Source organism: Ochotona princeps, chromosome 6 (genome assembly GCF_030435755.1).
Source record: "Ochotona princeps isolate mOchPri1 chromosome 6, mOchPri1.hap1, whole genome shotgun sequence".
Taxonomy (NCBI): domain Eukaryota; kingdom Metazoa; phylum Chordata; class Mammalia; order Lagomorpha; family Ochotonidae; genus Ochotona; species Ochotona princeps.
Window position 1 is genome coordinate 81,588,965 of NC_080837.1, and position 21,509 is coordinate 81,610,473.

The 21,509-nt window shown below is 48.5% G+C and overlaps 2 protein-coding genes across 4 annotated transcripts in view; one reads left to right on the forward strand and one right to left on the reverse strand.

Moving 5' to 3' along the window:
- LRRC28 (leucine rich repeat containing 28) overlaps positions 1–12,531 on the reverse strand; it is a 120,245-nt gene extending 107,714 nt beyond the window's left edge. For all 3 annotated transcript variants that reach the window (XM_058666586.1, XM_036495549.2, XM_004593162.2), the window contains exons 1-2: positions 12,513–12,531; positions 8,921–9,148 (exon numbers count right to left, since the gene is read on the reverse strand). In XM_058666586.1, the coding sequence (XP_058522569.1) occupies positions 8,921–9,088 (168 nt within the window). In that variant the 5' untranslated portion in view covers positions 9,089–9,148; positions 12,513–12,531. The remainder of the gene's footprint in view (positions 1–8,920; positions 9,149–12,512) is intronic.
- Positions 12,532–14,181: 1,650 nt separating this feature from the next.
- Positions 14,182–21,509, forward strand: part of TTC23 (tetratricopeptide repeat domain 23) — an 80,437-nt gene continuing 73,109 nt past the window's right edge. The window contains exon 1 of the mRNA XM_058666585.1: positions 14,182–14,234. The gene's annotated coding sequence lies outside the window, so the exon portion shown is untranslated. The remainder of the gene's footprint in view (positions 14,235–21,509) is intronic.

Here is a 21,509-nt window from a genome sequence, read left to right on the forward strand (position 1 = left end):
TGGCAGCCCTACTACACATCCAACTACTTAGACTCAATGATCCACAAAATGTCAAAGTCGTACAAAATCTTCATGGGATCTGGTCTACATTCTTACGTAGTTCAGCTTTATTCATAAAAATGATAAGAATACAAACCAAACTGTATAGGAGAGCCCTTCAATTCTCCCATTAACACTCACGCAGGGGCCCGGCGCCGTGGCCTAGCAGCTAAAGTCCTCGCCTTGAAAGCCCCAGGATCCCATATGGGCGCCGGTTCTAATCCCGGCTGCTCCACTTCCCATCCAGCTCCCTGCTTGTGGCCTGGGAAAGCAGTTGAGGACGACCCAATGCATTGGGACACTGCACCCGCGTGGGAGACCCGGAAGAGGTTCCTGGTTCCCAGCATCGGATCGGCGCGCATCGGCCTGTTGCAGCTCACTTGGGGAGTGAATCATCGGACGGAAGATCTTCCTCTCTGTCTCTCCTCCTCTCTGTATATCTGGCTGTAATAAAATGAATAAATCTTTAAAAAAAAAAAAAAACACTCACGCAGGACCCATTTCATCCGCAGCTCCCTGCTCATGCCTCCCACCCACCCACAACCAGAGCCGCCGGTAGGTACGTCACATGTGTGTGCTCTGTAATGTCTTTGTTAACGCGTCTATGAATCTGGGATCACAGTAGTGCCCATCTCACGGGACATCCTAAGGGTTAAGTAACACAAGGGAACTTGAAAAACTTCATGGAAAATATGCATTATGAGAAAAAATATGCATGGATTCCAAGATACCTTCAAAATACCTAATTAATACATAACAAATCTTTCAGTCCCATGTCCCGTGAAGTTTGGAAGCACCTGAGCGCATGCAGGTCGCTTAGAATAGGTGTAAGAGTTTTGTGAACTGTGGCCCAACCTTCCACCTAGACTGTCAAGGCTACTTCCACTTCAACAGTGTCGCATCGTGACCACTCCTCTTCAACCTGAGTCTCGTGGGTTTAGCACCATGGATTACTCCTTTCCACCTTGGCCAATTGTTTCATCGCTCCGTCTATGGGAAATGAAGCATCTTTCTATGCATTTTCATGCTCTTTAATCATTTCTTTGCTCATATTTGTGGAAAGTCAGAAATGTTTCCTCCAGGATAAAAGGAAGGGAAAAACATCCACCCGTGCCTCATCTTATACCCAACATGGGACATGGCTCACACGGCTCCTCTCCCTTCAATCTCGGAATGTTATTTTTAAGTCAAATTTTCTCTTGCTCCACAAATTAACTGTTTGATCCAGATCTTTCTGTAGACCACAGACCAGATATCACTCACTGGAAGTTGTTGGTTCTTTTCGGTTCATTGATGCTCATAAACACAATTAGCCACTCTGAGGGCTCATCAGTGCTTGGGTCCTTCACTCTCTGACTTCCCCAGGAAGGCCTCTGAGCTCCGTGAGGAGGTGGTGAACAGCAGCCATGCAGCTAGGTGATTACCAGCTGGCTTAGCAGCCTGGCCCTCCTGAGCACGCCGCGGGGGCAGTCCAGCTTCCTGCTGAGGCCGACCCGGGGCCGCACACCAGTGCAGAGGTGCTCCCTGTTTCAGCCCCTCACTCTAGCACTGGATGACTCAGCAGACGGAAGCATCCATGTGAGTTCACTTGCTCACTCGCATGCGCTCTCTCCCCCTTTCTGTCTCCCTCCCAAATAAGTGAGTAAAACACACGGAGAGAAACTGACAGATTTGTTAGGCAGATTTGCTTCTAGGTGGAGTTTTTCTATTTTCCTCCACGTCTGCTGCGATCTTTCATTCCACAACTGAGAAATCTGCCAACTGAAGAGCTGAAACGTAACTCAGAGTCTCGAGTTTTGCTACCAAACAAGGACACATCGCCTGCCTAGGACTGCAGCCGCGAGGCTTCCATGCCAACTCTTCCTGGACGAGCTTCGGTGAGGATGAACCCGGAGATTGTGGCTCCTCGGGGGGTACTCGTTCTCTCTCACGGGCCCCTGCAGCCTGCACCCCCAGGCCCTGACATCCAAAGCTGTCCAGGCTTACGGTCCCCCCACAAGCACAGCCCAGCAGCTCTCCAGCAGCAGGGGGTCCCCTCGGGAGCCTTCCCGTGGATTCACTCCTCCTTTCTCTCTTCGCCTTCTCCGCAGCCTGGATTTCCTTTCCCATCATTTTGATACTCTCTTGCCAAAGCCCTTGACCTCCTTTGTCCCTCTACACTTGTGCTATATCCACTGACAAAGAGCTGACACTGTAGGAAGGCCACAGCCCACATGCTTCAGGCCTTGAGTAGCTGGGTGCAAAGTCCCCGAAACGAGCAAGCGGCCGGCTGTGCCGTGAGGCTCATGCCAATCACACAGGGAGAGCTCACAGCCGCGCCACTGGCCTTCTCCAGGCCAACCACCACGTGACTTCAAAAACAGCATTTCAACCCTGCGTGCTCCACAAGTCTTCTGCCTGCAAGCAGATACTCCTGTTACCAGACAAGCTCTCTCTCTCTCACCCATCTTGGCACCTGCCCTCTCGCTGGCTTACTTGTCACCAAGGGACGGCCCCTCCTACCTTTTGGAAACTTAAGACTCTGTATCTTCAAATTCTCCCTCGCAGAGGTTTCCCAAGTCAGCATTCAGACACCTCAACCCCTTTCTCTTCGAAAAATAAAAAAAAAAAGAAAAGAGGAAAGTATCAGCGTGATACCTAGTGGCTAAATCCTCACCTTGCGCCAGGATCCCATATGGGCACCAGTCCATATTCCAGCGGCTCTGCTTCCCATCCAGCTCCCTGCTTGTGGCCTGGGAAAGCAATAGAGGTTGACCCAAAGCCTTGAGACCCTGTGCCCACATGGGAGACCTAGAAGAAGCTCCTGGCTCCTGGCTTTGGATTGGCTCAGCTCTAGCCATTGTGGCCACCTGGGAAGTGAATCAGTGGATGGAAGATCTTTCTCTCTGTGTGTCCTTCTCACTATATATCTGCCTTTCCAATAAAAATAAATAAATTAAAAAAAACCCTTTGTTGACAAATACCCCTCCCCAGCCGTCTACCTCCTCCCAGCCCACGCCATCTCCTCCTAAGAGCTTCCACCCTGCACAGTCACCATCACAATGTCACCGAGGTCCCTGGACACACACTGACAGATGCACCTGCAGCAGCAGCCTCACTGACTCCTTCTGGAAACACTCTTTGGCTGACTCCTGGTTTTTCTTCTGCCCCCCTGACAGGAGCTCGCCATCTCCTGACAATCAACTTTTACATACAGGAACTGAAACTGAAGGTGTTCACGCCTCAATTTTTAAGTTATTTCATTCTTGCCCCGGCTTCGACCATCATCACTATGCCTCATGTTCACACGATTTATATACAAGGACACTTCCAAAAGCTTTGGAAAATGGGATTAAAATAAGCTTATCTGGTGCTAAAAAAAATTGAAATCCATGCCTATGAGTCTTCCAAAAGTTTGTAAAAACAAAACAAAAAATGAAAAACCTATATAGGAATTTCAAGAAGTTCGAAACAAACTTGTCTTCTGGTTCCATTTCCCATGAACTTTTTCAAGTGCCTTCACACAGCCCTGACCCCATGCTCACACCTGTTCCACTCTAGTTCCCCCAGCCCAGTAAGCGACCAGCCACACAGCTGTGCAAACTCCGCAGTCCTGTTCTGTATCAGAAATTCTCAGTTTTAACGAAAAGCAGAAACAAGCCACAGCAATTCAAGTTAGCTTTAACCAAAAGAACAAAGTGGCAGGTGTTTAACACTGTGGCTAAACCACTGACCAGGATGCCAGCGGCAGAGTGCCTGGGTCAAGTTCTTGTTCCAGCCCCAATTCCAGCTTTCCGCTAATGTGCACACTGGCAGGAGCAGCTGACAGCTCCAATGCTGTGTCCTTGCATTCACAAGGGAGACCTGCACAGAGTTCCTGGCTCCCAGCTTCAGCCCTCGCCAGGAACACTGTCGGAGTTAGGGGAATTTCTCCCTCACCCTCTGATAAAACACATACGATTTTTTAAAAGAAGAAAGAAAATGCATCACCTTGAGCAACAATAACACAATAGATCCCCCACACATGTCTAAAAGAATAAATGATGAGTAAGAAGATAAATGACTGAATGCAGAGAGCCCAAAGCTCAATTCCTGGACTGACACCAGGAAGCCTTCTCTCTCCGAGGCCCGGAGCTACTGCCTCCACTACCTCTGCTTCCTTCTTTCCTGGGGAGAAGCCAAACCAGCCCACCAGCAGCTCTGGTTCAGAGCCTATCCATTCAGCACCCTCTGCGTGGTGGGCTCCTTCCCCAAATATCCTAGTTAAAACCCCAAGCTGGGCTGAGCACCGGGGCCAGAGGAGTGCAACACCCCGGCTGCTGGCAGTGGTCTGTCCTCACCATCCTCTTCCCCACCTCCAAAGCCACAACCCTGTCTCCTGCCTCGACATCGCGTGCGGAAAGCCGGCCACTGCACTCCTGACATGCCTGCAGCACAGAGTCCAGAACACTGAGGCACTACTGGACCGGTGTAAAATAAACTCATGAATGCCAGGCTGGGGTAATCAGTGGACAGCCCATCTACCGGACTGTGTTTAAAGTGATCAATTGAGAAAAACTGGGCCATCAGTGAAACAAACCTACTGAATTTCCAGAGCTCTTATCCAGAAAAGATCCCAAAGAAATCCACTTAAAAGTTGTAGGTTTGTTCAGCCCATGTTTAATGCAGCAACTCTACACTGCCCATTCTTCAAAAACATCATGCAAATGCAAACAGCAGGGAAGTTAATTTCGTGAAAAAACTTTTAGAAGCCAGGCATACAGGGTCTTCAAAAGGACCATAGATGTGCGTGCTATGAAAACACCAGGTTTCAAACCTCTACTGCTCCACTGCTGCTGTTCTCCCACTTTGTATAGTGCTCATATTGTCTTACTTATTGTAGACTTACTTAAAATTCTTGAATTGCATTTAACATAATTATGAAATAATCCTTTGAAAAGTTTTCTCACATAAAGGAACTAAAATCATAATGCTCCCTAACTACCTCCTATACACCTGTTGATTACACGAAGACCTTACCCTATAAACCAACTTCTACAATGTAAGAAAGTTGTAAGAGTTCTCAGCTACACAAACAAATGATAATATAATGAAACAGTGATTAACAGTATTTTCCAATGCAGGGATGGACATTTGGCATGGAGCTTAGGACACCACTTGGGACACCCCCATCATGTTCTCAAGTGCCTGGTCACCGTCCAATCCAGTTTCCTGCTAATGCACAGCCTGCCCCCCAAAAGGAGACTCTGAACGAGGTCCAACTCCTGGCTGCTGTGGAGGGCACCAGGCTACACAACCAGCAGATGAAAGCGCGCGCTCTCTCTCAGACAAAGGTGAAAGCCGAAAAATTTTAGAGATGGTTTAAAATATAAAACATGCCTACTCTTTGACCCAGAAATGTAATTTTGCATCTTAACTATAAATAGATATGCACACACAAGGATGCAAGCATAGCTAGTGATCCAGAGCTTTGTAGAACATCACGGGATTAAAGAACGTGCGGGGGAATATGCATAATTCTATTTCCAACACTAAGAGGATAGAACTGGAGAGAACACATACTTGCACAAACACAAGCAAGGGGACACAAGCGGCGGTGGTCTGAATGTTCTCCTACCCTCCCCCCAAACATCCACATGTTCAACCCCTCACTACCAAGCTCACGGCCTTAAGAGACAGGGCTTTGGGCCCGGTGGCATGGCCTAGTGGCTAAAGTCCTCGCCTTGAACGCTCCAGGATCCCATATCGGCTCAGGTTCTAATCCCGGCAGCTCCACTCCACTTCCTATCCAGCTCCCTGCCTGTGGCCTGGGAAAGCAGTTGAGGATGGCTGAAAGATTTGGGACCCTACACCCATGTGGGAGAGACCTGGAAGAGGTTCCTGGTTCCCGGCTTTGGATTGGCGCAGCACCGGCCGTTGCGGCTCACTTGGGGAGTGAATCATCGGATGGAAGATCTTCCTTTCTTCTCCTCTCTGTATATCTGACTTTGTAATAAAATAAAAAATCTTTAAAAAAAAAAGAGAGACAGGGCTTTGGGGCGGTGATGAAGCCAGAAGAGCAGAGCCCTCACAAATGGGACTAGCGTCCTTATCACCGAGGCCACCCTAGGACCCTCCACCCCACAAGGATGTAGCAGCAGGTGTCTCCCAAAAACCAGAAGTGGGTCCCCCCAGACCCGGAGCTTGCCAGTGCTATGGCCATGGTCTTCCAGGCTCCAGAAGGCTGAGAGGTCACCTGTATCATTTACAAGTCTCTCAGTGTACATTGTCATGTTATAGCAGCTGGGAAGGACCAGGACTGTGAACATGGGTTACAGCACAAAGCAGAGACGCAGAGCCACTTCCCAAGTATTCCTCTGTGCTGTCTGACACAGGAACACACACAAACTCTGTAACTGAAAAATGAAAGGTTTATTCTTTTAAGTTTACAGAAAGCGTGTTTGTGGGTGTGGTCGGTTGGTTGGCTTGGGTTTTTTTGTGGGACTTCAGTTTGGAATGATGGGCACTGCCCCAGTTCCCAACACATGGCTCATACTCTTCCCACAAACATGAGCCGCTGTGTAATGCCAGCAAGGTGGAGGATTCAAGAAAGAGGGCGAGGCTGAACATCACTGAGGACTTTCTCCCAAGAGCTGCACAGGAGCAGGGTGAAGCAGAGGTAGGGGGAGAAGCATGCTGACAAGGCGCTTAACACAATGAAAGAATGTTAACACGACACAATGAAACGAGGGAATGAAATGACCGGCAGGTTGTGAAGCCTGTGCAAAGCAGATACAGGCTGGGAATTCACCCAGCACACAGCGGAGACACAGTGGGCTTCCAACCATGCTGCCCCCAGCCAGTCTAGCAGTTGAAGTGAAATTGCATTTATTAAGTTGTTTCACACCAGCACAAGTCCTGACAACCCTCCAGCTTGCTGGTTCAAAACACTCAATGACAAAGACTGCTTCCTGGGTTTTCAAACCCAAAGCAGTGGGTGGTCACAGCTGAGATCATCCAGGAAAGGGATGACTGGCCACGCCACTGTCCTGATGCCTGCATGGCACTGGGCAGTAGACAGAGCCCTTCAGAACCTGTGAATCAGGTTTTAACTGCCAAGAGAGTGCAATTAAAATAAAAGATGGATGCCTAGCATTTCAAAGCTATGCAACAATTTAATCTGTGATCACTGAAACAGCGGCTGAGCATGGATCTGACGTGCATGCAGTGGGCCCCATGAACGTCCACACGGCGCAGTGGACCCTGAAGGACTTCCCCAAACAGGAAACCACCGCAGAGCAAACAGTTTCCGCTCTCTACAAGCAAAGGTGCACTTTCTGGAAGAAGGTCTTCCCCACTGGGCTATGATTGGAGTAAGAAGTAACCCACCCACACATTTAACAAGCAGGGGGAGGGGAAATTAGGGCTGTCCTTACCAAAATATTTCTTACACTACTACTTCCTCGGTGACTAAGAACCATTAGTTAAATACAGGTGTTACATCACCCAGTGGTAACTTCACAAAAAAGGATCCATATAACTGTAAAGAGATTTTCCAAGTTTGAAAACTGAAAAAACTAACTGTAAAAATGTAACGGGAGTGGGGGTGGGGGGTGGACCACACGGTGGCACAGTGGATCAGGTCTCCCCTGGCAGCACAGGAATCCCATCACAGCGACGGCTGGTATCTCAGCTGTCCTGCCTCCGACTCAGCTCTCTGCCAATGCGCCTGAGAAAGCAATAGCACTTGGGCCCCGTCACCTGTGTGGGAGACCTAGGTGCACGTTTTTGGTTCACCTTGGTTCACCTTGGCTGTCATGGCCATTCGGGAGAACAGATCAGAGTGTGAAGATCTCTTTCTTATTCTGCCTTTCAGCTAAAGAAATCCTTAAAAAGAAAGAAAATGTAACTAAGCACTCAGCAGTATGCCAAACCTTCCAGAGGAAATATGTGGACCTGTACTTCCAACATCAGACTGTGAGAAGAAATGGCCGGTGGCTTCCTACCTCCCACACAGGACAGGAAACATTCCGGGCCACACACCAAATACCCGAGTTGGTGAGCTTTGCTTTGCCTGCATTCAGTAAAGTGCAGGCCGAAGGAGAATCCACCAAGGCCTGCAGGATCAGGCCCTGCAGGAGGAATGAGAACTAGAGCTCAAGTCCAAGGTCAAAGGAGGTGAGGCGCTATCAAGAGAATCCACTTCATCAGAGGCTGAAGCTGAAAGCAAACAGTGAGAATAAAGGGCTTGATTGGGACATTCTCTTGGGGGAAAAAATCCTACGTAGCTTATCTCTTGTGTAATGAGATTTATGTTACGATGAAAACTATGAACTTATTCTCGGGACAACAAAACAGTGAATCAAATGCTGCTTTGTGGCAAAAAACAAAACAAACAAAAAACCTGTATGACAGCCCAATTCAAAATCATCTGATCTTCACGGGGCAATGCTGAGGAAGGTCTTGCTTTGTTTTCAAGATACACAAAGGTTGTGTGAAGCTTCTCCAACACCTCTCAATACTCCCCCCTTCAAATCCTTCCCTTTTCAATGCTCAGAACCCAAAGCCATCTTATTTAGCTTTTCCTTACCTACTTTTTAACCAGCCTCTTGGGTCCTATGACATCCAAAAACCACCTAGGAAGCTCATCACACAAGAAAAGCACAAGCCAGTATAGACGAACAGGACCAACGAAGAGGGGCTGGGAGCGGGGACCGAACTCACACTTCCCGACAGCCTCACTGCAGGCCCCTGAGTGAGGAATCCTGAGCTCAGTGAGAACCCCCACCCCTGTGGGGTTATTTCTGCTGAGTGTGAAACAATAGGAGCCACACCCCCACCCCACGGCCTGAGTGTCCTGGGATGCACCAAGCAGATCGCCATGCGGACCACACGGGAGGGTCATCCTTCTCAACAGACGTACCAAGCTGGTCAGGGAGTTCCTTTTCATATAAAGCCTCTCCAAGTGCTGCAGTCCTCCGTCTTTGAGCATTTCCACCGGGAAATGGTGTAGATTCTTGTAATTCAGGAACAAATTCTTGTGCTTTTCCTGCCTTGCCACAGAGATGGTCTTACAAAGCTCAGATGCCATGGCCGCACGTATCCCTGGAGGCACACTGCAGCACTACATGTCGTCAGGGTCGGCCCATCTCTGTACAGGAACAAAGGCGGGAATCACGGTTAGACTCCCTGTGGGCCGACACGAAAACTCACACTATACTTCCGACCCCACGTCTTTCCTTCACAACAACTGTCCACAGTATATTTAGAAGGTGTTTAAATGCACACAAAGTAGTCATTAGGTGCGGCCCTAATGGGACACGCTGACCTTGAGACAGGAATCCTAGTGCAGAGACTAGACTATCTTCTTAACAGGCAACCTAAGGAGCTACTTAAAAAATCAAATTCATCAACCCGCACTCCCTTTTTGAGCTACCTAATTTCACAATCAGCTTAAAACATTTCAAAAATACTCAAAAATGTATATTAAAATATAAGTAACTGGTATCTAATTAGCATCTTCATTTACTTCACCTTGCAGTAGCTAACTATTGTCCTAGAATTCATCTAACTATTCCTTTACTGTTCTCTTTTTTTTTTTTAACATTGCAGATTATTAAAAGTAGCAAGGAGATAGGTCCAGGGTCACAATATTATTATTTTAAATTATTTCAATGACAGAAGAACCTCTGCAGTAAGATACCAGAACATTATGTTTTGCTAGTCTAGTCTGTTTGGACCTCAGCTGCCTAATATATAAAATAAAAGGGCAGGTGCTCAGCCTAGCAGTTAAGATACTACACCTCATACAGGAGTCCCTAAGTTCAGGGCCTGGTTCCAGCTCCTGCGCCCACCTTCCTGCCAAGGTAGCCCCCAGGAGGCAGCAGTAATGGCCCCAGGGACCGAGTTCTTGCCAACCCGCAGGAGAGCTGCACTGCATCCCTTCCTGCTGGTTTCTGTCTTGAGCACTGCAGGCCTCTGTGGAGTGACCCAGGGCGTGGGGGTAACCCAGGGGGTGGGGACGGCCCAGGAGGTAGGGGTGACCCAGAGGATGGGCAGTGACCCAGGCAATGGGGGTGACCTAGGGGACAGGGTATCCCAGGCAATGGGGGTGATTCAGGGGACGGGGTGTTTTCTCTGTCTCTCTGCCTGTGTATGTGTGTTGAAGAAATCTACTTGAAAACAAACAAAATGGAGACAGCAGTTAAGTTTAGGTTTAAAGCCCTAAGTACGGGACAGATCATTTTAAATTCTCCTCTACCCCAAACTGACACAGGCTGGAAGAGAAGTAACATTTCCCATGTGATCCACAAGGCAAGGAACTCAAACCTCACCCTCACTTGACACAAGAGGGGACAACCCAGGGCCTCAACCATCTGGCCAAGCTCACAAAGGGTTTGACGTGGGTTCCAGCAATCCCCAAAGACTGCGGTCTTCACAGACCCTGACCCCCAGGACCCTGCAGGGTATTCACAACTACAAACAAGTTGAAGTTTACTCAATCTCTTTTCCTAGACGTCTCTTCCAAACTCTCACACTGATTTTAACAAGTCTCCCCCCGACCTCTGGACCAATGTTGTGGCAGGTCATGTGAGGCTATCTCCTGCAATGCTGGCACTCCAGATGGGTGCCAGCTGGAGTCCTGAATGCTCCTCTTCAGATCCTATTGGTGGCCTGAGAAAGCAGCAGGAGATGACCCAAGTCCTTGGGCCCCTGTCATGCATGTGGGAGACCCAAAAGAAGCTCGTGGCTTTCCTGCCTAGCCTAGCCCTGACCTTTGCGGCAATCTGCAGAGCGAGCCAACACATGGAAGATCTCTCTGTGTCTCTCCTAACAACTTCAGACAGACAAAGCCAGAGGGACACTTCCCCTGGGGTTGAACTAGCCTGAAGCTGGGAGCCAGGAATTCCACCCAGGTCTCCCAGGTGGATACGGATATGGAGCAGAACAGCCAGGACTCAAACCCACAGTCCCATGTGGGATACAGACATCTCAAATGGCAGCTTGACTGGCTATGCCACAGTGCCCACTTGCCATTTTTAATACAACAGCAATCTGCATTAATAAAAATGCAACAATAGTCCCAGTATAATCTAAGAATCTGAAGCCAGAAAGCTGACTGTCACCGACAATCCTACCACCTCCAACTGACCACATGCCCTCTACAGGCCAACCACTTCTACCTGCCAACACAAGCCACTGTCATCTCCTGCCTGGCCTCCTGGTGTCCAGCAGGGTCACCTCCATGCACATATGACAGCAGTGTGCCTTGGAACATGCAAGTCTAATTACGGCTCATCATCTCGGGCTCCCAGCTCACTAAGCCCTACAGGAGTTCTGTAGAAAATCACGCTTGTGCCAGGCCCTCAGGGCGCCTCACCATCTGGCCTGCCCACTGCTCCCACCTCAGCTGTCACACCACCCACGGCTTCTCACCAGCCTCCCCGGCTTTTCTAATTCTTGAAACTTTCAAGCCCCTTGCAGCACTTGCTGTTCTCTTGGTTTGGAAAGCAGTGCCAACACCCTCCAGTATCCAACCTAAAAATTACGTAAAATTATGTCACTGCTCCAAACTGGCCAAGAGATTTTTTTTTTTTAAGAATCTTCACAATTTGCTCACTACTCATTGGCGCACCTGCTCACTGCCAAGCTAGTCAAGGGCAGAACTGAGCTGCTTTTCTTCACGCCTGAACACCTGTATCACTCAGGTACCCATGTCAAGACCACTCAGAGACGCTACAAACTTGCCAAGGAGTGGAGAGCTCTAACCCTCACACCTTGGCATTGCAATGGAGGTAAGATGAGGCACACGTGCCAGATAAGGGAAGTGCAGTCTCAGCGGGCAAGACAGCAGAGCCAGGCTAAACAGCAGCTGCCTGCAGGCCAGGGCTGTGCACGGCTCCGCAACAGCCCCTTCCACAAACTTCACCGTGGCTGAGACTTCCACACCTGCAGGGCTTGCTTTGCCAAACAGAACCATCTCCAAAATCCACTCTCCGGCTGACTGGAGCTAGCTGCCTCCAACACTACCCTACACCCTGCTGAAGTGCATCTTGCTATGAAGGCAGTCTGGGAGACTCAACAAATTCCATCAGAAAAGCCACCAAGACGCAACAAGGTGCAGCAAGGCAGAGCAAGGGTTCAGCAACACACAGCCTTTGTAACAAGGTAATCCTCTCAGCCCCTGCCTAGTGCCCACAGTCACAGCAAACGGTGGCCCTGCAGGCGTGCACCCTCATGGGTCTCAAGCAGGAAGGGGGTCCCCGAGCCTGCCTTCTCCGACTCTAATTCAGTCCTAAGAAGCAGGCAGCAGCAAAAGCTTTCCTACAGGTGCCCCCAACCCCACTCCCCTCGGGACTCAGGCAAGCCCCAGGCGCCGTGCCCACCCGCGTCGGTCCTTACACAGGGCAGCAGCGAGCCCAGCTCCCGCGGGCTGCCCCGCGACCCCCCTCGGCGGGGCCCGAGCGTGGACAATGCCCGCCGCGAGCCACCCCACGCGGGGGCAGCGCACTCACCTCGGGGCGCGGAGCCGGGCGGGCAGGGCTCCCGAGGTGGGCGCCGGGGAGGCCGGAACACGAAACCTCGCGGTAGCACGCCTCTTCGCGCGCGCCCATTGGCCGAGAGCGCGCCCCGCCCACGCGCGGCTCTGGCTTCCGGCTCTGGCGGGCGTGGAGGGGCGCCCCGGGCGGCGCGTCGCTCAGCCCGCGGTCCCGGTCCGTGGGGAGGTCTGTGAGGCGTCCTGTCAGGGCGGCAGCCTCTCCTGACCTCCCCGCCCGCGGTGGGGCACTGACAGTGGGACCCGCCGCCCCTGACGCCGAGGCGCGCGGTCCAGCTGATTTTACCTTGACATGGTCAGTGCTACAGCTTAACCAAGAAAGCAGAATTACTTAAAAAAAAAAAAAAAAAAGCAAAAAACAAAACACGAACTCTTATAAAAGATAAGAGTGATAATAAAATACCTTTTTTTACTAAATCTGGCCTGCTCAAGTATACTGTACACTGTACAGCATCCTGTGTGTTCTGTTTTTCAAGAAGCTTTTCCATAGCTTGATAATACTTAAGGATTTGTGGTACTCAGACGTGTTTCGCTGGACTTAAAATGAGGTAATACAATGGAGCACTTTATTTCTAAAAATCTTTAGAGCATTAAAGATAAGACTGCTAAACTGAAAGTTTTTTAAAGGGAGGGCATTAATAATGGAAATGACTTATGTTAAAAGAACTTTTATTTCCTCCCCAAACTGACAACAAAAGTTTCCAAGCAATCCCGTGTGCCAGCGGAGCATCCCACGACCACTCAGTCGCGGTCTGTGCAGGGTGGGCTTGCACACTCAGTCTCAAAGTGGGTAGAAACCCTCTGGCTTCAGGTGACACGGATAGGCAAGCGATACCACTTTAAGAGAATTCCTAGGAAAAGACAACCCAATTTCAAAATTCCCACCTCTGGTTACCAAGGATTGGATTGCAAACTTCGACAAAATGCTCATCTCCACTTGCTATTGGCTGGCGCTCTGTCGTTCACTCTGGCGCCTGGAGTTTGGAGGGGACCCGATTGCTTTCTGGGAAACGGCGGCCGTGTGCGAGCGCTTTGGCGGCCAAGATTTCCTCAGGCTTCCCGTGCTGTCAAGGCCCACCGAGTCTCACCAAACTGGCAAGTCCAGCTGCCTAGGCGCCTGTGTGGTTTGTGGAGGGGAAAGCGGGGGTCGGGGAGCCTCTACACCTGCCTGGGGTGCACCGCACCAAGGGCTGTGCCACATAGTGGGAGGTTGGAGAGTTAAGGAAACTTCTGGCTGTTGGCTAGTTTTAAGTAGTTAAGCATCAAGGAAAAACGGAGTCTGTTAGGAGATGTAAGAGCCTTTGGAGAGTGTCTTTTCTTTAGCATCGGATTGGAAAACATTATCTCTGGATTATCAGTGGATTTTTGAAAGATAAAGGAAGTAAGATGATAAGGTTAATTTTAGGTGTGTTTCTACTTTTAGAAATGTTGCTAAGTTATCCTTGCATGAATGGATTTTAAAAGATTTAGAAACTGCAATTTTTAATTAAATGAGTGGGTTTTATTTTCTTTATTATGCTTAACATAATAGTTGATCCATCTCTGCAAAATTGTGTGAGAAAGTTGGAACTGGCTTTGGATGGACATCTTGTATGCATCTGTAGAGAATCCAGAAACAGACTGCCTATTGGCCAAGCAAAGCAGGCATCTGAAGCAGAATTAGCCGGGAATGGGTGCCGGGGTAAGTTCTCAGAGCAGAAATCCAGTTGCTACCATTACAACGTTAAAATAGTGGAGGTGGCCTGGTTCTTGTTGAGTGATTCTCTGTCCCTCAGAGTTTAAAGTGCACTGTTTTTTATTCCATTGGACTGAATCAAAGGAATTCCTACCCCAAAACAAAAGCCTTACAAATGCAGGCACCAGCATGAGAGGCAGGCACTCTCCTTGAGGGTGTAGGTTTCACTGTTTCTCTGTGACAGAACTCAGTTCCTCACACTCTGTGAGCTGCTGCAGTGGTGGGATAGCAAAGGGGAAGCCAGGGCTCTTCCCAGAAGGCAGCAGGTAGCAGGGATACCGAGAAGGGGGCCTGTGTCCTGCTGAAATGCATCCCAGCACTGAAGCTGGCTGCAAGGAGTCCGAAGCTGCCATCCAAATGGTAGATCAGTGGCTGTTCACTAGGCAGGGGGAGAAGGTGGAATTGTAGCTGTGGAAACAGCTGAGACCACGTTCCCATCCAAGCTGATAGAAATGGCTGACTGCAGTGCTCATAAAATACCCGTGGAAGTCCCCTGGCTGTCTCTGCCCTCTTGAAGTTAGGGTAGCAAATGCAGTGTGGTGATGCAATTCAAGTGACACCTTGGGGCAGTGGCAGTGGAAAGCCTCCAGCTTCCCATTCTTCTGGCTGGATCCTGTGGTCAGCCTGCATCTCTGAAGCCGTCTCTGAGTTAGACATTACTGTCCCCCACACTGCACCTCCAAGACAAACGAGTGTCAGGCATGCAGGAGGCAGGAGTGCTCTCTGTCCAGGCCCAACCACCTCAACTGCTGTCCCTCGGGGTGCTGGCAATTCATTACTTTAAGTTTCTTCTGTTAATTTCTTTCTTTTTAAATGCACTGGTCAACTGCGTTTCAGGTGTCTGGTGATGAAATATCTGGGGAGAAAACTCACACTGAAAAGATGGCCTGGCTGCTCCTCCAGCAACCATTTATGGGGCTCCCTTAGGCCCTGGTGCCAAGTGATCCTGGTGCTTGGAGAACAGGCATATTAACTTTGAACTGGCTTTCAAGATTGGGGGTCTTTGCCATATTGTCTTTTAGAATCAGAGCTGTACTGTCTTAGAAAAGAAAGCATAAAGTATATATCAGCCAGAATTACATATAAAACAGCACTATAATTTCATAGCAATTTTTAGCAGCTTTAGTGAAGTATAATTCACTTACTGTAAAGTTCACTTGTTGAAGGATATAGCTCAGTAATTGTTACAGAGGATGCACGGAATTGTGCAGCCATCACTATATGCCAATTTCAGAAAATTCCTGTCGCCCTAAAAAGATATCTTCTATTTGTTTGCAGACAGCTCTGCATAACTGTCAAAGATGAGTGTACCATTTTGTGTGTCCCCTGGTAGAGTAAGAGGTTCTAATCTCTGTACCCTCGCCACTATTTCTTATTGTTTCTCTTTTTTATTATTGTGATTCTGGTACATGTAACATGATATCAATATAGTTTTCCTAGTGATATACTGAGCTTTTCATGTGCTTATTTGCAAGCCATATTTTTTTTTTCATAAAATTTCTATTCAAAGATTTTGCCTGTTTTTAATTGGGTTATTTGTCATCTTTATATTGAGTTTAAAAATTCATCAGATATTCTGGATAAATGCTGTCAAATACATGATTGCAAGTATTTCCCCCCCATTTTCTATGTTGTCTTGAGCTTGAATGGTTACTTTTGAAGCAACAAAAATTTTTTAATTTTGATAAAGTCTGACTTTACTTTTTTTCACGTATCTCTGATGCCTTTAGTGCCATATCTAAGAGAGCTTGTGTAATCCAAGCTCGTGGAGGCTAACCCCTGTGTTTGCTAAGAGTTTCATAGTTTTAGTTCTTACTTTTAGGTCTTTGATCTATGAAGTTAATTTTCATGTACAGTGTGAAAAAGTCCACCTTCATTCTTTTGCGTATACCTAGCCTGTAGTTCCAGCCATATTCATTGAAAACTGTTCTTGCCCTGCCCATTGAATTGTTGTCATCATCATGAAAAATTACAGCTCAAGGGTGAGTATTTGGTAGCAGTCAGGATGCTATTTGGAATACCAGTGTGCCCAGCAGAGTAACTGTGCCTGATCCCAGCTTGCTGCTAGGAGCACTCTGTGACATGCAGTGACAGCCCTCATAGCTGGATTGCTGCCATTCATGTGGGACACCTGTTCCCAGGTTCAGCCCTGGCTGCTGCAGGCATTTGAAGAGTGAACCAGCAGATGGAAGCTCTCCCTGTTTCTTTTTCAAATAGATAAATCCAAAAATAAAAAATTAATAATAATTGATCCTATATGTAAGGATTTCTATTTGGACTTTCAAATTTGTGTTATTGTTCTCTATGTTAATCGTTATGCCAGTACCACTGTGTTTTATTGGATTCCCCTTTTCTCCAAGCTTAATTTAGATATGATTGACAGATTTCAAAATGCATATGTATTTAAACACTTTTGTCTCAATTTTATTTGAAAGGCAGAGACTAACACACATACAGAGAGAGAGAGAAAGCAAGATCTGCCATCTATTTATTTACTCCCCAGATGCCTGAAACACCGGGGGCTATAGCCCAGAGCCCCAGATGGGTGATGAGAAGCCAAGGACTTGGACTGTCTTCTGACCACTAGGGCGTTAGCAGGTCAGGACTCAAGCCAAGACCCTGGTAATGGGATACAAGAGTCTTGAGTGACTACTTCAATGCTGCAACAGACATACACACCCAAATTATATATATTTAATGTGTATTACATGGCATTTTGATGTAAATATACTTTGTACAATAATTCCCACAATCACGCTGACATCCATTTCCTGACATAACTACATATATATATTTTTCTGTGATGAGAAGTTTAAGATCTACTCATTTAACAAATTTCAAGTATACGTGATTATTAACTGTAGTCACCACACTATACATTAAGAATATATCTAGGGCCCAGCCTGGTAGCCTAGTGGCTGGGGTCTTCGCCTTGCACACACCAGGATCCCATATGGGCGCTGGTTCTAAACCCGGCAGCCCCACTTCTTATTTAGCTCCATGCTTGTGGCCTGGGAAGACAGTTGAGGACGGCCCAAGGTGGGACCCTGCACCTGGGTGGAAGACCCAGAGGAAGCTCCTGGCTCCTGGCTCCTGGCTTTGGATCGGCTCAGCACCGGCCATTGAGGCCACTGGGGGAGTGAATCATAGGATGGAAGATCTTTTTCTCTGTGTTTCCCACTCTGTATATCTGACTTTCCAATAAAAAGAAATGTCTTTATTTAAAAAAAAATGAGTATATCTAGAATTTATGTATGTTATAACTAAAAATGTGTATGTATCCATGATTTTGATTATTGTAGTTCGCTGGAAAGTCTTTAAACTGGGATATGTGCATCCTCCAGTTCCTTGTTTTTTAAGGTTTCTGTTGTCTGTCTTGAGTCGCTTGCTTTTCCATATGATTTAAGGACCTACTTTAAATTTTTTTTTTTAAAGATTTATTATTATTATTGGAAAGCCGGATATACAGAGAGGAGGAGAGACAGAGAGGAAGATCTTCCATCTGATGATTCACTCCCCAAGTGAGCCGCAACGGGCCAGTGCGCGCCGATCCGAAGCCAGGAACCAGGAACCTCTTCCGGGTCTCCCACGCGGGTGCAGGGTCCCAATGCATTGGGCCGTCCTCAACTGCTTTCCCAGGCCACAAGCAGGGAGCTGGATGGGAAGTGGAGCTGCCGGAATTAGAACCGGTGTCCATATGGGATCCCGGGGCGTTCAAGGCGAGGACTTTAGCCGCTAGGCCACGGCGCCGGGCCCCAAACTTTAAAATTTTTTTTTAAAGCAGCTGGTATTTGCATTAAATCTATAGCTTATTTGAAAAGCATTATAATTGTAACAATATTGAGGCTTATGCTTCATGAATATAGAATGTTTCTCCATGGGCTTGTTAATGGGGATGTGTGGAATAGATTCATGTCTTTTTGAATGAAATAACCTAGACACAGGCAGAGAGGAGTGGTAAGCATGGTAACAACATTTGATGGGACAGGGCATCTGTCAGAACAGATCGCACCTCTCAGAGTCTGAACGAGTGCACAGCCATTCTGACTGGGGAAAGAAAGGCTCGTTTAATGGAGAGAATCCACTTGGCCGACTAGCAGGTGTGTTAGGAAGAGCTGAGAACTGAGCTTGCCGACTGCATTTGGACTGGAGCTCTTAAGGGAATGGGGTCGGCTCTTCCCACTGTTTCTCCTTCCCCTCTTGCTCTTCTTCAGGATGAAGGCTTTTCTGAGTATGAATTAGATAAAATTCCTCCCAAGGCCTTGCTTCTTAGTACTGTCAGGCTGGGCAGCTCACTTGGCACCTGGACAAGGGAGATTTCCCTAGGGTGCCTTCTGGGGGCACCTGTAACATTACTCAGGTGTAGATAGGACTTTGTAGGGTGACATACTGGGCTGCTGTTTTCATTAGACCCTTGTCACATACACAGGTTAATCTCTAATTTCCTAACATTTACATCCCCTTTCATTCTTTTCAGCAATATTGGAGGATTTTCAGGGTACGATCTTTGTACTTCTTTTGTTACACTTATTCCTAAACACTTATTCCTAATATTGTGGATGGGAATGTTTTCTTTAAAAAAAAAAACTATTATTTTGTTGAGAGACAAGGTTCACTCCTCAAACACCCAACAGCCAAGGCTGGGCTGGAATCAAGGCCAAGAGTGAAGACACGATCCAGGTCCTCCACATGGCTTGCAGGGACCTGATAACCTGAGCCATTGTAAAGGTAGGGAAGAGGGGCGGCGAAAGAAGCGAATTAGTAAAACCTGCAAGCAGGGCAGTAGTTACACCTGAAGTCACTGCTCTTGTTATCTGTGAGGGCTCCTGGGGGATTCTCCCTGCCCTGCGAGGCTGCTGGGTCTGATAATGCTACACTGAGAAGACCCTAGGGAGGTTTCTGGGAATGCTACATCCAGAAATCCCTTACTTAAGCTTCCCAGAAGACAGAGGAGAGAAGAAACGGAGGGGATACACACTCACATCTGTGAAGGATCCAGTGTGAGTGCAGACTGCCTTCTCAGCCCCTACCTGAGAAGCCCTCCTGGCCCGTGGAGCACACGCCTCACTGTTTCTCTCCATCAAACGTTATCACCTCGTCTTTGGTTGAATTCGTTCTCAAGTGAAGGTAAGAACCTCTGAGCGGCTGATCTCCAGGCACACCATCACTTTTGCCTCCCAGGGTCCCCCCACTGGCAAGCAGCTGTGGTCAGCAGCCTGAGCTGGTTATCCAAACTGGGCACTCCGATATGGGATATGGACATCTTAACTGCTGAAGTAACAGCCTGCTCCCTGCAAATGTATTCTCTCTCTCTCTCTCTCTCAGCATAATATAGTGGCTTATTCCTTTTTCAATTTTAATTTTATTTTACAATATCGTCTGCGTAGTTGAGAGGGATGCATGCCCTTATGGGACTCAAGATTGGCGTGGGAAGGAAGATGGTGGGACAAACGTTTCATTTTTTTCCCTCTGTGCATACTGGGGAGGAGGGAGAGAGGATCACTCCTTGCTGTCAAACTACTTCAGTGCCCAGGAACAGGGGCAGCTATTGATGATGCCTTAAAGAGCCCGATGTGGGGAAGCATGTTCTGAGGGTGTGACTTCATAGTTCTGAGACATTGTTAGTTTTGCTGCTCCACAGTTGAGAAAATATGTCCAAGGCCTGTTGTTTGACAACATACACCTTAGTGTCTCCACAGACCCAGAGATTTGCTGCAAAGGTTGAGCAGAAGAGCCATCTGTCCTGCTCCGCTTCCTATCCTCTGACTAGGCATTCCATAGCCACTCCTGCCTAGATGGTCTGGCTGTCATGTCCTCTGTATGCGTCTGTGCATGCTTTTCCACTACATGAGCATCAGGAACTGAGGAACCCCCCAAGGTTAGACCACATATATTGTGAATTTCCCTGTGGCCAGGGTTTGAGTCCAACAGTCTAGTTGGGGAAACCCCCAAGAAACTTTGCCTGGAATGACCTAGACTCAACTCTTGTGTGTGCCAGCTAGTGCAGGGTCAGGTTAGATCTGTCGCCTGTACCAGTCAACATGCATATTGGTGTATGCAGCTGCCTACTCATTTCCACCCCTAGCCCCATCTCTCACACAAACTGACAGGTGCTGTGACCTAGCCCAGCCCAGTTATGCAAGCCCAACCAAGCCAGTCCAGCCAAATCCAGCCCAGCCAAATCCAGCCCACCCCAGCTCAGCCCAGCCAGGCCTGGTCTTCACATACTAGCAGATTCCTGAAGCTACCCATCTTGGCATTTGCCAGCAAGTGCTGCAGCCTGACCTGCCCCCAGTTCCAGCTCACATGGTGGACCCTGCCCCCTAGCCCAGCCTGGCCAGCCCCCAGTCCCAATCCTCATGTGAACTGGTGTGTATTGCTGCCCAACTGAACCTGGCCTGCACCCCATCCTGGCCCGCGCATGTGCCAGCGGGTTATGCAGACTGGCCCAGCACAGCCTGCCCTTAGATCCAGCTCACACTGGTGGACCCTACCCCTAACCGAGCCCACATGTATGTTGGTGGGTACTGTAGCCCAGCCTGGCCTGGGCTATCCCCAACCCTGGCTCTTATACTAACCAGTGGGAGCTGCAGCCTTTTACAGGAGTTCCCCAAGTTCCTCTGTCAGACCTGCTTCCAGCCAAGGATGTCATGCACACACAGATAGATGCTCAGTCCAGCCTGACGTGGCCTGCCATGATACTGTTACTCACTGGCGGTTACTGCAGCCCTGCCTGATTGACCTGCAACCATTCCAGCTCTTGTTGGCAGGTGCAACAGCCTAGCTCTACCTGACTCATCATCAGACCCAGTTCTCATGTGGATCAGTGGGTGTCATAGGCTAGCTCAGCCCTTTCTGCACCCATTCTTGCTCTCATGAGTGCCAACAGATGGTGGGGCCAGTCTGGTTCATTTCTGGACCCAGCCCACACACATGGCAACTAGTACTGCAGTCTTGTTCAGCCTGATTTATCTCCTACCCTGGCTCTGATGCTCACCAGTTTGAGCTATAGTCTAGCAAGAATGTCCCCATAGTTTCCCCTCCAAGCCTGTTTCCAGCTCCAGATCTTGAATGTACCCACAGGTGCTTTCATCTAGTCTGGCATGGTCTGCCACCACTCTTGGCAGTTGCCAGCATATGCTGTAGCCTGGCCCAGCCTGACCCACCGCTAGTCCCAACTCTTGCTGGTGGGTGTTGCAGTTCAGCCAAGCCCAGTTGAAT